General features: G+C 40.6%; 1 protein-coding gene across 1 annotated transcript; it reads right to left on the reverse strand.

The window, feature by feature from the left end:
• Positions 1-15826: 15826 nt before the first annotated feature.
• On the reverse strand, positions 15827-17101 carry LOC131242437 (uncharacterized). The gene has a single exon (XM_058241059.1). It carries the CDS (start codon positions 16946-16948, stop codon positions 15998-16000), a length of 951 nt encoding a protein of 316 aa, XP_058097042.1. The 5' UTR covers positions 16949-17101; the 3' UTR covers positions 15827-15997.
• Positions 17102-17476: the final 375 nt, after the last annotated feature.

The raw sequence follows: 17476 nt of genomic DNA on the forward strand, positions 1-17476 counted from the left end.
TGATAAAGTGTCTGTCAATCTCCACATGTTTGGTACGATAATGTTGGATCAAATTGTGAGCAATGGTGATAGCTTCCTTGTTATCACAGAGCAAAGCCAATTTCAGCTAGAAGTCTTTTGAGCCACAAGAGTTCACAAAGTCTTTTAGTCATTCTATGGAACTCTGCTTCAGCACTTGATAATGCCACCACTTTTTGCTTCTTACTTCTCCATGTAACAAGATTCCCTCCAACAAACATGAAGTATCCTGAGGTGGATCTTCTGTTTGTGGTATTCCCCGCCTAATCTACGTCTGTATAATCATTAACTCTCAAATAGTTATTTTTTGAAAACATAAGCCCGGAGAGGATTTTAAGTATCGTAAAATCCGGATCACCGTCTTCGTATGATCCTTACTAGGTTGATGCATGAATTGACTTACTACACTCACTGTGTAGGCAATATCTGGACGAGTATGAGAGAGGTAAATAAGTTTACCAACTAATCTCTGGTACCTTCCTTTGTCCATTGGCATTTGGCTTGGATATTCTCTGAGCTTGTGGTTCTGAATGATTACAGTGTTTGCTGCCTTACAATCCAACATTCCAACCTCACATAATAAGTCTAATATATATTTTCGCTAAGAAAGAAATATACCTTGCATTGATCTAACAACCTCTATTCTCAGGAAATATTTGAATCCTCCTAGATTTTTCATCTCGAACTCGGCCACCAATTGTTTCTGAAGCTTAGTGATTTTTTTCCTTATCATCCCTTGTGATGATCATATCATCGACATATACAATTAAAGCTGTTACCTTGCCTTGTTGGTACTTTAAAAATAATGTATGATATGAATTACTTTGGTGGAAGTCATACTTCTTCATTGCCAGACTGAACCTCCCAAATCATGCTTGAGGTGATTGTTTTAATCCATATAGTGTTCGCTGCAATTTGTACACAAATTCAGCTTTTGAAGATGCTGTGTAGCCTGGAGGAGTATCCATGTAGACTTCCTCTTCAAGATCACCATGGAAAAATGCGTTCTTTACATCAAACTGGTGCAATGACCAGTCTAAGTTGACTGCGAGAGATAACAGGACCCTGATTGTATTTAACTTAGTTACTAGCGAAAAATTTTCTTAATAATTTACGCCATATGTTTGAGTGTATCCCATTGCGACTAGCCATACCTTATATCATTCTATAGATCCATCTACCTTATGTTTAACAGAGAAGACCCATTTGCACTTGACTATTTTTTTTTCCTTTGGGCAATGGAACCAAGGTCCATATTTGATTCTTTAGTAGTGTTCCCATTTCTTCCTCTATTGCCTGTATCCACTTGGGATCAGCTAAAGCTTCCTGAACTGTATTGAGAATATGACATACGGACAACTCGTGTGAGAATGTCTTGAGAGGTTTAGGTAGCTTTTTGGTGGAAACATAGTTGGCAATTGGATATCTCGACCTTCTTTCCTTAATGTTGGAGAGTATCTGTTTGGTGGCTTGCGAGGGTTATGCCTGAAAGGTAAGGTATACCCAACAGATGTATCTATACTATTTATAAATGAGGGTGTAGTGAAATTGCTTACCTCAGGAATATTCTCAGGAGATGGGTCTGCAGACACTGAGAGATGGGGGGATTCAGGTTCTTCTCCTGATGATGTGAGCTCAGTTTTCGAAGGCCCTCTAAATTTAGAGGATATGCCAGGACTTGAAGATGTATTTGTTGATTCCTTGCCAATTATTGGTGTGTCATTACGATCTTCAAGCCAGTCAAAACTCAGCCAATTCAACTCTTCATCTAGTGTCTCCCCCTGAAGAGAAGAAGTAGATCCCGAAGAATGATAGAACGGTTTGGATTCCAGAAAGGTGACATCCATAGTCAAATTGGTACGCTTGACAGTAGGATCATAGCAGCGGTAGCCTTTTTGATGCGTAGCATATCCCAAGAAGAGGCACCAAAGGGCACATGGGTCAAGTTTGGTGCGCTGGTTCTTAGGGAGGTACACATACGCCACACACTCAAATATGCGAGGAGGGAGCATTAGGGCCATAGGTAGAGAGATCGAGGCTGACATAAACTATAATGGGGTCTTAAAATTGAATATGTTGGACGACAGTGGTAATAACATCGGGCCAATGTTGTGTGGGAACATGAGCGCCTAGAAGGAGAGCCCGGGTAGTCTCAAGAATATGCCGATTCTTCCGTTCAACGACTCCATTTTGCTGAGGGGTCTGAGGACATGAGGTCTCGTGAATAAGACTATGTTGTTGAAAATAGGAATGAAAGTGGTGATTAACATATTCACCACCATTATCAGAGCGGAGAATCCGAATCTGAGTAGAAAACTGGGTCTGAACCATAACATGAAATGACTGAAAGATACGAAACACTTCATCCTAATGTTTCATCAAATATAGGCAGGTCATCCAGGTGCAATCATCAACAAATATCACAAACCACCGTACACCAGATATAATAGATAAAGGAGAGGGTCCCCATAGGTCAGAATGAATTAAAACAAAAGGTGTATCACTTTTATTCATACTTAATGGATAAATAGTACGATGACTTTTGACTAAAATACAAATATCACAATGAAGTTCAGAAGTCTCCAAATTAGAGAATAAATTAGAAAATAAATGTTGTAAATACCCAAATGACAGATGTCCCAAACGACGATGCCATAGCCAAATCTGTCGAGCCTTGGAACCAAGTGTAGAAGACACGTGATGCACACAACCCAAGCTGAAATCTTCCATGTAGTATAATCTCCCCCCCTCTTAGTACCACGCCCAATTATCTCCTTGGTGAGAATATCCTGAATAAGACAAAAATCGAAAAACATTAACACCACACAATTTAGATCTGTAGTAACTTGGCTAACAGATAATAGTTTGTGAGATAAAGAGGGAACAAATAGAGTGTTGGGTAAATGAAGAGAAGGTGATAGGGTTATAGATCCGGCTCCTGTGACAGGTGAGTTCACTCCATTAGCATTCACAATGTGGTACGCCTTGGAGGTGAGTGATGGGAGAAATCTGTGGGATCAAACATCATATGATCTGTGACCCTAAAGTTGAGGAGCCAATCACTACTATCCATATCATGGCGACGACTAAGCAAGGCATGATAGATGTTACTTGGATCTGCAGGGGAGAAGTCTGATTTAGGTGAGGCAGTGGGCGGGATGAGAGAGAGATAAGGTTCGGTTGCTGCCACATCAGTCTTTCATGCGCCTTCAGCCGTACCGTCTCGCTTTTTTCTGGGTTGAAGCTCATGCCACCAATTGGGGTATCCATGCAATTGAAATTAGTTTTCACGTGTGCGCTTCGAATTGCTAAAATGAGAGCATTTGAAATCATCGGATGAGGTATGGGCTTTAGAAGAAGATTTCCTAGTATGCTGAGAACCCGATCCAAACAGTCCAACCTTTAGGCCTTTTGAAGCAAGCACCGTCCCTGGAGGTGGTTCATTGTCGCCAGCGTTCATCACCACCTGACGAAGAGTCTCCCTGCGGACATGGGCATATGCTTGCTCCACGGTGGGAAACGAGTGCATCTGCAACACGTTGCTGCGAATATTGTCTAACCTGTCATTAAGATCATCGCAGAATACATAGACCCGATCTTCTTGGAGAAGATTATTATAACGTTCAATATCGGCAGGGCACTCCATCAGATTAGGACGTCGAAAATCAATCTCATGCCAGAAGCCTTACAAATCGGTGTAGTATTTTTTTAGGAGCCACCTACTTAGCGGAGACGTGAGACGTGCCACCGGAGATTATAGACTTGAGAGGTATCACCACCATTAAAATAGGTGGTAGCAACTGAATCCCAAACCAGTTTAGCGGTGGGAAATCGAATGAAATTGCCGATTAACTCTGGATCCATGGAGTTAATCAGTCATCCTTTAACAATGGCGTTGTTAGTACGCCATTTGCGGAAGGACTGATCGGTCGGAGATGGCGAAGGTAACTCGCCATTGATGTAGCCCAACTTGTCTTTGCTCAGGCCCTGACCGTGCTTTCTGATGTCATATTTTCTATTATCGTACTTCTTTCATACTTTCTTTACAGAGATATTGTACAAATATATAGGGAGATTAGCAACCCTATTCTTAGCTATACATAGATATTGTACAATCACGAATATAATCTTTTTGATTTTCTCTTAATTGACAACTCATTAATTGATTTGACAACTCACGTCAACACTCCCCCTCAAGTGGAAGCATCCAAATCTTCAATGCGCAACTTATTTAGTGAGCTATAAAAATCCTTGCTTGATACGGCCTTTCCACCACCTTCACATATGGGATATGCTAAAACCCCGACGAAGTCTAGTGATTCTTCCATCGACCATAATACGCTCCTCTCTGAAATATTCACCACAAAAATGGTTGAAGCTTTGTCCAAAGCTCAGGCCCCGACCGTGCTTACTGAACTTGCGGCTGTCCTGATCGGTACCAAGTTGGATGGTTCCAACTATGCTTTATGGTCCCAAGTTGTCGGAGATGTACATATGATCCAGTAACATATGATCTCTTCATGGATTCCCTCTCATAAGTGGTTGGTCCACCTACTCCTGTACCTATGTTTATGTGTTAGTAACAACCTGTGTCTCATCTCTGTCTATCTGAACGTTCAAAAATGACTTTTATCGCTTCCTTCTACTCATCTTTACAGAACAAAGATCCCTCGTCGAATTTGACATCACAACAAAGAATTATTTTCTGTGTACCAGTTATATAGCTTGTACCCCTTCATACTATCACCATAGCTGACAAAGATATACTTCTTGGTTCCTTGGTCTAGCTTATCTCTCTTGAATGACGATACATGAGAATAAGCATTGCAACCAAATACTCGTAACCCCGAGTAGTCTACCCGTTAAACACTCCATACTTCTTTTAGAATTTTACAAACAATAGTCTTAAAAGGAGACCGGTTCACCAAGTAACAAGCCATGTTAACGGCCTCAGTCCACATTTCCTTTTTCACTCTAATATTATTTATCATGCACCGGGCCCTCTCCAAGAAAGTTTGATTCATCCGCCCAGCCACACCATTCTGCTCTGGTGTGTGGAGTATTGTGTTGTGCCTCACGATCCCATCATCTTTACAAAAATGATTAAATTCTCCAGAAGTGAATTCCCCACCAATATCTGTCATTAACACTTTCACATTTCGCCTCGACTATTTTTCCACTATCGCTGTCTACTGCTTGAAGTTGGTGAAAATCTCGGATTAATTTTTTTAAAAATAAACTCACACATTTCTGTAATAATCGTCAATTAACGTAACAAACCATGACGACCTTCCACGAGACACAACGGGCCACGACCCCTATACATCAGAATGCACATAATCAAGAAACTCTTTACAAACATGTTTTACAGACTTAAAAGATAATCTTGACAATTTACATATATGCAATGCTCACATATACTAAAATCAATGCTTTTAAAAGTTGGGATTAAACAACGATCAAAAAGTACCTTTATGCCCCACTCATTCATGTGACATAGGCACGCCTGTTACATATGTGTAGACGTAGAATCCATTACAGACACTGCAACTATACCTGCGCTCACGATCAACTTATAAAGGTTACCATTCATTTATGTTTTCATGACTATGAGTGCCCCATTTGAAACCTTAAAGACAAGATCAACTCTAGTAAATTTGCACCTAAGTGCCTTGAGTGCACCTAGAGATATTAAATTATTCATTAACTCATTAACGTGTCATACATCAATCAAGATACGCTCTATGCCATCAAACATCTTGATACACACCGATTCAACACCAATCACATTACATATATTGTCATTGCTTATAAACACCTAGCCACCGTCGCACTCACTATAACTGGCGAACCAACTCATATGAGGGGTAATGTGATCCGCATCCAAAATCCATTCATTATTGAAATACGTAGATTTTGATGTAGTTAGCACGTCACTACTACTCACCTCCTCACTAAACTCTGTAGTGTTGGCCTCTCTGGAAAAACCCTCTGATTTCTCCTTCCCAGACTTAGGATTCTAACAATCCTTCTTCAAGTGCCCTATTGGCACAACTCTAACACTTCGGCTTACTTTTTTCCTCGCACTTGGATTTAGATATTGATTGCGAAGATTATCTATCCTGCTCAGAAATTCTCTTCATCACAATCAGTGCATCTGTAGTACCCACATCACCACTTTTCTTTATCATCGCCTTCAAACGACGTGTTAAGATAACAGTCTCAACATGAATGGTCATCTTATCGGTGCACAAAGAGTCTTTGAACGACTCATACGATTCTAGAAGTAAATCCAACAAAATACATGCCTGATCTTCATCCTTCATCGCCTCATCCATAACTACATCCAACAATTTACAAACAAGCCTATTGAAATTACTAATGTGTGTATCAACGCCGGCCCCCTCAGTCATCTTAAGATTAAATAACTCTAGCTTCAGATACAAACGATTCTCAAGAGAGTTCTTCATATAGATGTTCTCTAATTTTATCCCTGTATCAGTTGCAATCTTTTCTCTCATAACATTGTAAAAAACTTCATCCGTTAGACACAACTAGATTGAGATATTGATTTTTTGATCTAACTTGTTCCACTCTTCTTCTTTCAGTATTTTTGGTTGCTTTTTCGAGGAGTGCGTCTTCCAGTTCTTGCTAAATTAGAAGACTCCTCATCTCCACCGTTCATAATTTAAAGCTGTTTTTTTTTTCCAAAATACTTCTTTACATTGAACTTCATGTTAGATGCCATAGATAACTTATCCTCTGATTCGATCTACTTCACAACGCTATCTCTGATACCACTTGTTAGGACTCATGGAAGCACACAGATATGAATAAAAAAAAGTAATCACAATCGTACGAGCAAATCCAATAGATAGCACTCCAAATTTACATAGAAAAACTATTGTGAAAAAAAATCACGGCACAAAGCAATAATGCATTATAAATAACGAAGTTACAAGAGATGAAACCTTACTAAGAAAAATCCTACCTTTGTCTCTCTTTAAAATCCTCTCAAACCCTTAAGCAATTCTAGTCATTTCCCTAATTCCAATTATTCTCATATATATATTTAAGGTAAAACATAAATATAAATAAATTACATAAAATTATGCAATCCGTTGATCTATCGAGACATGTCGGTCAATTGAGTCAACTGTCGGAAACTCCGAAAATAATTTAAAGAGTTTTGCTAAAAAAAATTAAATATTTTCGATATTCTTCGACATGTATATTAGACTCTCAATCAGTTGGTGGTCAGTTTTAGAACAGACGTGAGGCATAATCTCATATTGGGATCGCCAGATGGATGGCTATAATCTCGGATGCGAGGTAAATGCACTTTCAAATTGCACTGCACGGAGCGCTTAACTATTAAGATTCTAAACACGTGCATGGCCGTCCTTCACTTTACCCTTCACTTTCAGGCCCGGCAAGATCGGACGTTCCAACCACCTGTCTTGAAAGGACGCTGCTTCGGTGGATCCAAGGATCCACCGAGCTGGGTGTATCCCTGACTGTGGCCCCACCGTGATGTATGTGACTGACATCCATGACGTTCATCCGGATTGAAAAATCATTTTAGGGCATTCTCCCAAAAAAGTGAAGCAGATCCAAAATCTCTGGTGGACCACACCACAGGAAACATTGGTGATTGACCATTAAAATCCTCTCAATGACCACAAAAATTTTGGATCAATCTAATATTTTTCTGGTCCCTTGATCCAGGTCTTTTGAACTTATCAACAGGTTGGATGGCAGATAATTAAACATTCTGGTTGCCTCCGAGAATTTTTTAATGGTGGATATTCAATCACAATATTTCCTGTGGTGTGGTCAACCTAAGAGTTGGATAATTTAATTTTTTGTATTATTCCTAAAATGATCTTACAAAACATATGGACGGCGGGATGTAAGACACATACATCAATGTGGTTCCCACGATCTCGGTCCACCGAAGCCGCGCCCGTCTTGAATCATACAACTCATTTCATCATGGCGTGCTTTCCAAGAACTAGGTCAAGAAATGTGTTGCGCACTTGCTACACGCTGGCGTACCCTCCATTACTTGTTTCTCTGTGTGAGATCCAAGCCACTCATCAGGTGGGCCCAATCTACTAGATACCATGGACCAGATATCCAGCTGGGTTGACCATGTAGTGGGCCACAAAAGTCCACCGAATATGGACTGGACCAATATCTTTAACAATCCATTTCCGGTGTTCACGTGGGTGCGTAGACGAGCGGACTGGCGTGACTTGTTGCTTGTAAATACACATGGTGGGGCCCACTTGATGATGTGAGCATGTGCATGAACTCTTGGAATAGCATCCTTTTTGAGTAGCGAGACCCTTCACACGTAATCCGAAGCCATTTTGACGCATATAGATCGCCGATTACAACATTTCACAAGGGAAATTCCACCGTTAGTACTGTGTGGAATCAGACATGGACGAGATCATACCGTTCATTAGGTGGGCCCTACAACGGAGGGTCCATATCTCAAACTTCACACTATCCGCATTACTCACCATCCGATTTCCATCCTACCAAGGTAAAGATAACCAACGGTCCACATTCGCCCTGACAAGTTCCAATCAGAGGGTTTGGACTGCCGGATCAGTGGTACTGTGAACTGTGAACCTCCCATCGTTATGTACTTGAAGAACCGGATACATGGTATACAAGTAACTCAAACTACACCGTTCAAATTGTGCTCCGCAATTTAAATGGAATATAAGGAGAAAAATTACTTTTGATTTGATTATCTAAATAGTAATTCGTGGACATTTAGTGGACGGTTAAAATGAAAATAGCCAACGGTCATAATCCAGCAAAAAAGTCCCCACTGACCAAAATTCAGGTTGGTTAAACCAATATAATTTTAGGACTACAATCTATCTAAAGTGAGTTCCGCAGTTTGGACGGTTCAGTTCAAGATAATGCAAGCCACATGTAGAATTGTTAAGTGCCGGTGTATCAAGTATCACTTTTTCCCAGAGTATCAAATAGCTCCTCTCATCTAACAACATTAGACGAGTTCCTCTCTTCTAGAATACGCCAGTCTTGATTCACTAATTGGACCAGATTTGTGTAATCTTGCAGTTTTGAATGTAATTAAAAAATGGATGTGACTTTCTCGTTTATTATTAGAATATTGAGGAAGTCTAGTCAGCCCATATGCACGTGTAAGGTGACCAAAACACACGTACGTGTCATCATCGGACATGGATGCAAGATCACACGGGTCCATCAGGTGGACCACAAAACGTAGTTGATCTGTCCCAAATATCAATCTGGTTCATTAATCTTTTTGGTGACAATGTTAAGATCAGATGGACGACCTTGTAAAACTTGGGGAAGGCGTTTGGCTTGTTTTGTACATTTTGTCTACTTTGTAATAGACTGGTCGGTGGGATCCACCTGATGGACGGCTTGGAAGTTGCACCAGTATCCCTGTTTGCACATGCGCGCCGTTGTCCTATTTCACACGAAATCAGAGGTTAGGATGGTTCAACTGACCTGATCATGGGACTGTGACTTAGGTACAACGTGTTGCCACACATTCGACCATTGTACAATTTCTGAGCGCCTGAGCATTAAGCAGCTACTCTGCCAGAGTATCAAATACGTCGTCATCGAGGAATATTAAAGAGAGATGACCGGGTCCTTTGGAGTTTGGATCATCATCACTTTTTTCTTTACAGAGAATAGTCCTCTGGTCCATCAATTATATCAACATCCACTGCCAACATCCATGCAAGTTGCAACCACTCCCGCGTGAGACCAAACCGACGAATTCCCGCACAATCTACGCCACCAAATTTTGTGAGCCACACCATAATATATGTGTTGTATCCATACCGTTCTTTCATTTGAGATATCATTTTAGGGCATGAGCTAAAGAATGAATAAGATCCAAAGCCCGAGTGGACCCCACCACAGAAAACAGGGGAATTAGACGCTTACCATTAAAACCTTCAAAGGGCCACAGAAGTTTTTGATTAAGCTGCTATTTGTATTTTCCCTTCTTTCATGTCTGTGTTAACCTATGAACAGGTTGGATCTAAAATAAATATCATGGTGGACCCTAGGACGGTTTCAACGGTGGGCGTCACTCTCCACACTGTTTTCTGTGGTGGGGTTCATTGGAGCTTTGGATCTGACTCATTATTTGGCTCATCAAATAAAATAATTTCTCCCAATGGATAAATGGTGTGGATACAACACATACACCATCACACACCATGGTGAGCGCATGGAACTTGGTGACGTCACTTCAGTAAAAACTCTCGCTACTGATCCTGTCAGTAGCTGATCAGCGTCCTTCACGGAATGGGGTCCATCGCACGTGCTGTCTTATTTATTTATATTTTATGTTAAATATTACAACCACATGCTCGGCTCGCTCCATCACCTGTAGATTAGAGGAGAATAATGCAGTTATATACCGCGTAGCTACCCGGCGATTGGTGCCCTTTGGTGGGGTCCACCCACATGTTTAGTGGCTTTATTTTTTTTGTGGGCTACACTTCATGTCACCAATCAAGGGCCGTCCAGCTGGCATGTATCTCACAAAACGTATACTAGTCCTTTCTGTCAGGACTTGTTTGAGGGGTTAATATTTATAAAAATGGAAGATTAATTAAATGGATTTCATGTGCAGTTGAGGTCGTCTATCTTGAAAAATCCATGCGGTGCATGGCCGGCTCCTATTTTCCCACATAATATAGAAATAATCACCTAGATATTACATGCAGTACCGTCCAACAAATTCACGGTGGTCTCATTTGAAAAATGCAATTACTGGCTTTGCATATTGAAATTTGGATGTGGAGTGAAGGGATGATGAGAAGAGGAAAGATGATGTAGAATAAATGGATCGAGGGAACTTGGGATTTTACGTTTCAGACTACAAACTTATTTCAGCTTCCATGTTCGCTATAAAATTGTCTAATATTAGTCTCAATCCTAGTTAGAAGGTTTGCTTAATTCCATACTCAGTGTGGGAGTCATACACATTCACATGGGGCACATGTGTAATAATGTGATGCATGTGTGAGATCTAAGCTTTCAATCAGGTCAACTAAGATGTTCGGCAGCCATCCACACAAACCAATGAGATGCTGCCATGAGTTGATACTTTATGGATGGACAAAATTCTATACGCATATATCTTTTGCTCATATCATTTAGTGGAATGTCACCTGTCAAAACCAGAACGAAATATCGTGGTATATATGTCAATAGAAAAGACAAGGACAAGTGACATGTACCTCTAGCATGAGCAACACATGTGATTGAGGTAGCATGCTCACTGACGCTATATAGACCCGCCAAGATAGGGATCTTATTACAAATCCAATTATGCTCGGTGAGGCCATCTCGTACAATCCTTCCAAAATTAAAAACCTGCTGAGAGACAATCTGTCATCTCATGGAGATTACAAAGGTTTGAGAAACAAATTCTTCTCAGAGCAGATGAGAACTAAAGATACCGTAAGAAATTTGAGTTTAATGAAATTGGTCTTGTAAGATCTATGGATCTCTACAATTATACTGGCAAGAGATTTGAAAATGATTTCTGACTCATGGAGATAACTTTGGCTAGGTTGGGATGATCAGAAAATAATTATGCGTTGTAATTGTCAAGAATCCTATACAAATAAGGAGACCCAGCAAGGGTTTTGTATCTCTCAAAGTTATATAAGGAGCATGTGATGTAATGCTTCAGGGCCATGCCAAACACAATTAATCTACACAACACAGTGTTCTTATCTTAGTTTCTAGATCCTCCACTTCTATTCAACCATACTACGGAACGTTCGAAGTTTAGGTTAGCTTAAATCTCTATTGTTCAACGCCATCGCTGCAGTACACTTAGTAGTGCTATAAATATCTATAACCTACCATCATTGGATTCACGATTAATTGTGTTCTTACTTGGAAGATCACACCCTGGTCACATAACGAACCTATCTCGATTGTTTATCCTCACATTCGATCACGAGTATTTATTGTTTATTTCTCTACTTATTTTGTTTGTTTACTAATTATACCAAGCTTTAAATACATATCAATAAAATTGGCATTTTGGCATTTATTTTTAAATATCCTGTCCATCAATATTGTACTATTGAGAAATATAAAGCTTATTATTACTGGTGAAAGAAAAGTCATTAACGCTAAGCAAAAAGAGTCCATTCAAAGGGGAGTAACCCTTACCCTTCTAAAATCGTCTTATCATTGTGACCATCGGTGGCTAAGAAGACAAAAAATCTGTCGGATTCGACGTTCAATTAAACTCGAGTTGAGTATAACTCTAGCATGCTCGCATTATCCTAACCGCATGCGCATAATTAAATACTTTCATTAACATGTGTGGCCTTATGTTTGATTGAATTGCGCAATTAATGTTTAGATTTTATTACATAAAATAAGGCCATTTCACACCTTATGTGGACCCTGGCTTATTGAAACAAATGAAAGGCTAGAAAAATAATTTTAACCTTTAATTTCCTTTCTACCTTGTGACCCACTTAAACAATAAATTTTTTTGACCTTTTCAAGCAAAAGACATCAGCATTTATTTAGATGCCCACCTACATGTGGATGCATATGTAGTGTGTGGAATAGCAGACTTCCTTAAATGTATGCAGCCATCATCTATATTTACCTAATTGTTCCCACCTAATTGCACATTTACAAACTTAGGAGTGTTTGGTTGCACAAGGTATCACGATGGACACCCCACAGTCAATATGTAGAGGCGGTGGAACCTCAACCGACATTGCACAAAGTCGGTTGAGCCTTAGCCCGTTTGAAGCAAACTCGGCTTTTCTTCCATCGGTTATGGGTTTCACTACCCTGGTTTGGGCTTGGATTTGCACGAGCCTCATTTAACATCTTGGTTCAGGCTCGGTTTGCACGAGCCTCCTTTTGAAATGATCCTATGGCTTGGAAAAGCCAAAACTGGCCATGTGTCCCTTTAAAACTCCTATAAAAGGAGGACTCGGCCATCACACAGGGAAGGAGTTTAGAGAGAGAGAAATCATATATAGAGTTTGGTGATAGAGTTTAGGAGAGAGAGTTGCGACAGAGAAAGAAAGAAAGTACAAGACAGAAAAAGAGAACTCCGATTCTCTGCCTCTGCCCTTGACCTCTACCATCCGAAAGCCAGGAAGCTCGGTTTCCCTCTTATTCTCTTGACCCCGTCTATTCTCTCTCTCGACCCCATTTATTCTCTCAATTTATTATATTCTATTTCAACTTCAAAGCTAATATTGTATTCTCAATCTATCATTTTTTAGTTTGTACATTCCAATCATACTGCTTTGAATAACTTGACGTATTAGGATCTGTTTTTACATCACATAAAGTATGATATACATTTATCTCTTTTAAGGATCTTCTGTATCAGAATACGTGATTTGAGGGAGTAATCGAAAACTCTATGTTCTCTTTCCTTTCCATACTTATATCGAAAAATCCATTTTCTTACCATTATCATCTCGTTTTCAATTAATCTTTTATAATTTAGACTTCTAAAGCTTAATATTTTACTATAAGTTCTTTGAATCTCATTTGAAAGCATACACCTTAACAAAGTAGATATTATGTTTCACACTAGGGTGCCTAATATCTTCTTTTTTCGTAATTGAGACCCTAACCAATAATCCATGGTGTAAATCAAATCAGGAGTCACTCAAGTCGAGAATTATTCAATTTTCCCAATCTCAAGGCAATTCTACAGATTTTAGCCTACCGTGGATTCTGGAGCCTTTATTTTGGCTAGTGGTGACTCCAAAATTATGTTCGGTCAAGCCATTCTATCAATCTTACGAAAAGTGGTATATAACGCAGAACCATATCAAGTTATTACGAACTAAGTGCACACCTTCCAAGACGCAGCATCCGAGGATACGAGCATGTTACATGGGGAGTTACAAACGATATAAATACAATTATTAATTTCTCTTCTCAACCCCTCTGCGAGGTTCGGGTAAGAAGGTCTTAACTACAAGTTCTACTAGATGTACATAGGCTTTGGATTTGGGCCGTCATATGCTACAATCCATATTAACGAAGCACCTAAAATAATAACATCTCTTCTCAAATCCTCCACGAGGTTCGGATATGAAGGTATTTGTTATGAGTTTCATTGGATATGAATAGAGTTCGGATCTGAGCCTTTATATGTTATTGACTATATCCACTGAGTATACAATATTCTATGTTTATGAAAGACGTATACTATGTGGCTTGCCGGGTATCTAGGTCCTGTCACATCAGAAATCTAAATAAATTCTAATTCTATATCTATCTCACACACACCCACACACACACGCGCGCGCATATTTCAACTCATACAATCATCAAATGGTATGACCCATAGAGGAAAATTTTCTTTGAGCATTTACGATCACAAATTTTCATGATTAATTATTCTAATTTGATGTAAATTATCATTAAAGTTTAGGATCGTAAGCTATTAAAATGATTAATTAGCTAATCTCACCCCACAAAGGCCACAAAAACTATGCAACAAGTTTCAAAATTTTAAGAAATTTAATTTCATGATATTTAGTGCAACCAAACACAACTACCTAAAATGCTTGCCTTCTAGGTGCTCCCTAGCCCCAGTTGAAAGGGCTCCTTTAGTCCCACAATGATGTATGGATTTTATCCATGCCATTTATCTATTTTTCCATATTATTGTAGAATATGAGCTCAAAATGAGACATATCCAAGGCTCAAATGGACCACACTATTGGAAAGGGTAGTGATAATGACACCCAACTTTGAAACCTTTCTAGGCCCACCGTGATGATTATTTACCATCCAACCTACATGAAGCTGGATGAAGTGAAAACATCTGTGGCCTTGAGAAGTTTTTAGTGGTGGGCATTCAATCCCCATCGTGTGATTGATGTGAGCATTGGATATACCTAGGAGTGTACAGGAACCGAGCTAGCTCAGTTAGCTTGCTCGACTCGACTCGAAAAAGCTCGATTCGACTCGGTTTGAAGCTGAGTTCGAGCCGAGACGAGCTAATTTTTTGAGCTCGAAAATGAGTTCAAGCAGGCCCCAGCTCGACTTGACTTGGATCGAATCTAGCTCGAATCGAACTCGGATCGGACCAGTTTGATGACTTTGGTTACTTTGCCATTGATGTTGCTCACTAATTGTTTGATAAAATGACTCAACCAAATGTGGCTGGTGGTAAGGAAGGTTTGGCCGGTGGCAAGGAAGGTTTGGCCGATGGCAAGTAATGTTTGTACATTGAGTAAATACCTTTTTTTTTTCTTTTTTTTTTTGGTTTTTATGTTACTTGGAAGGTGTTTGATAAAACATCTATAAAACCATTGCCTCTGTTTGTAAAACAATGGGTTTTTAAAGTTACAGTTTAGGTGTTTGTAAAAATGCCTTAATGGTGAACTTGGCCTGAGCTGGCCCAATCCGCTGACCGAACCGAGCCGAGCCGAGCTGGCCAGTCAGGCTCGAGGACCGAGCCGAGCTGAGTTCGAGTTGAGGTCAGCCAGCATTCAAGCCAAGTCGGGCTGACGCCAGTTCAACTTTGTTTAACTCGATGTACACCCCTAGATATACCTCATTTTTAGGCTTATGTCCTAAAATGATATAAAAAAAAATCGATGAACTGGGTGGATGAAACTTAACATAACGGTGAGCCTCACAAGGCCCCCCGCCTGGTCCTATTTCCATCAAGGTCGGGACAGGACGCAATCCATTTCCCATCCCATTCATCCCAAAAATGTCCACCGACAGTACAAATCAACCATAATAGATAAAATAAATAAATAAATAACATTATATTCATGTCATTACAAAACGAAAATTAAATGAATATGCTTCTCTTCCCTTGTGGTTTCTTCACACTTACAATGAAAAAACAAGCACAGGAAGACATTTTCTACAACGAACAAAAACATCCCAAATCATACACGTGGCGCAATAATAGTCATACACCTGTAACCGATTGAAACCCCTTAGCAAGCCCATGAAACGTTGGATTGAATCCCAAGCAACCCAACAGCCCCTGCCTGTACGGTAAGAACGTTTTCCTCCTCATTTCCTCCGAAACAGCTCGTTTCGCCGTGTAATGCCGTTCGTGAGCCGAGACCGGCCCCCTCCTTGAACCGGCACCCGAACCGCTGCTGTCGGTCGACCGGAAGCTCGAGTTCTTCACATCCTCTTTCTTCGGCAAGACTCCGTATTTCCTCAGCGGGTCCTTGTCTGTCGCCCTTCCCTCCGACGCGCTCCGGAACAGCAGAAAATCCTTCAATCTCCATTTCTTGCTACCGCCCTTCAAAGAAGATGGTTCGGGTTTCGGGTCTGAAACCCGAAACGGGGAGTGAGATCTCGCTGCTCTTCGGCTGGAGCTCGAAAGATTGGGAGCGGCGACCCTTTCCCTCCCTCGCTCTCTTTCCAACCCCTTCTGGGGTTTTCCAGCTGCAGTTGCAAATGGGTTTGTATTTTTCCTCTGTTTCGGCGATAGGGCGTCGCAGAAGCTCTTCACCGACGACAAAACAGGCTTCTTTGGGGCTTCTTCGTTCTGCAATTTGGGTGGAGGTCTCAAAGGTCTGATCTTTCCTTGGTCGAAGAGCTCTTCGGCGGCAGTAAGTGGGGCTTTCTCCAACTGGCCGCTGAAATCGAAGGCGAAATCATAGTCTTCATCGTCATCCTCAGCTTCCATGTGGGTGTTTTGGATTGATTCGGGTGTGGGTGCTTTTTCTTCCCAATCGTCGAAAGCGCTGTAAATTGTAGAGGATCTAGTGGGACTGGTGGGAGCGCTGTAATAGGAGTAGACAGAGGAGAAGGCTTTGGGAGAGGAGGGAGCACTGATGTAGGGAGAAGAGCAGGTGCTGTCGAAATGGAAATCTGTGGCTGGTACTGGAATTGCCACTTCCATTTCAGATATGGGGTGGAGGTTTTCTCCTCTGTTATTTTCTTCTCTCTCTTTTCCTTTTTTGCTTTTCCTGTTTTGGTTATGGAGTGAGAAAGGAGATATGTTTGGTTGGTTTTATAAGCGGGAGAGATAGAGGAGAAGGTGCTGGGAAATTGTCTGAGAGGAGATGGAAGGACTTGTAGCCGCCTTTTAATACCTTCTTCTTCTTCTTACGTTGTGAGTATTGTCTTTTCTGTTTTTTTATTTGAGCTTTATATCGGATAAAAGTCGACCAAGAGATTGAGAGTATCGCGATGAGATGAACGGCTATGATATCAGTCAACAGCGGACAACAAGCGGGCCTGTCTGCTGATGGTGCTGATGTCTAATATTATGCACGTGTGCCAAAAGAAGATTCGGATGCTCGAGTCTGTCTGTTTCTACTTTCCAGGCTAGGCGAGTTATTTGATACTCTAGCAGTTTTTGAGACTTGATACGCAGGCACCCTGATCTTAGACACGTGATTAAACAGACTAAAGTGTGGAACTCTCC

This window comes from Magnolia sinica, chromosome 4 (assembly GCF_029962835.1).
Source record: "Magnolia sinica isolate HGM2019 chromosome 4, MsV1, whole genome shotgun sequence".
NCBI classification, from domain to species: domain Eukaryota; kingdom Viridiplantae; phylum Streptophyta; class Magnoliopsida; order Magnoliales; family Magnoliaceae; genus Magnolia; species Magnolia sinica.

Bases quoted from the DNA above. Each gene is read 5' to 3' on its own strand.
- LOC131242437 (XM_058241059.1), bottom strand. From the start codon at position 16,948: ATGGAAGTGGCAATTCCAGTACCAGCCACAGATTTCCATTTCGACAGC.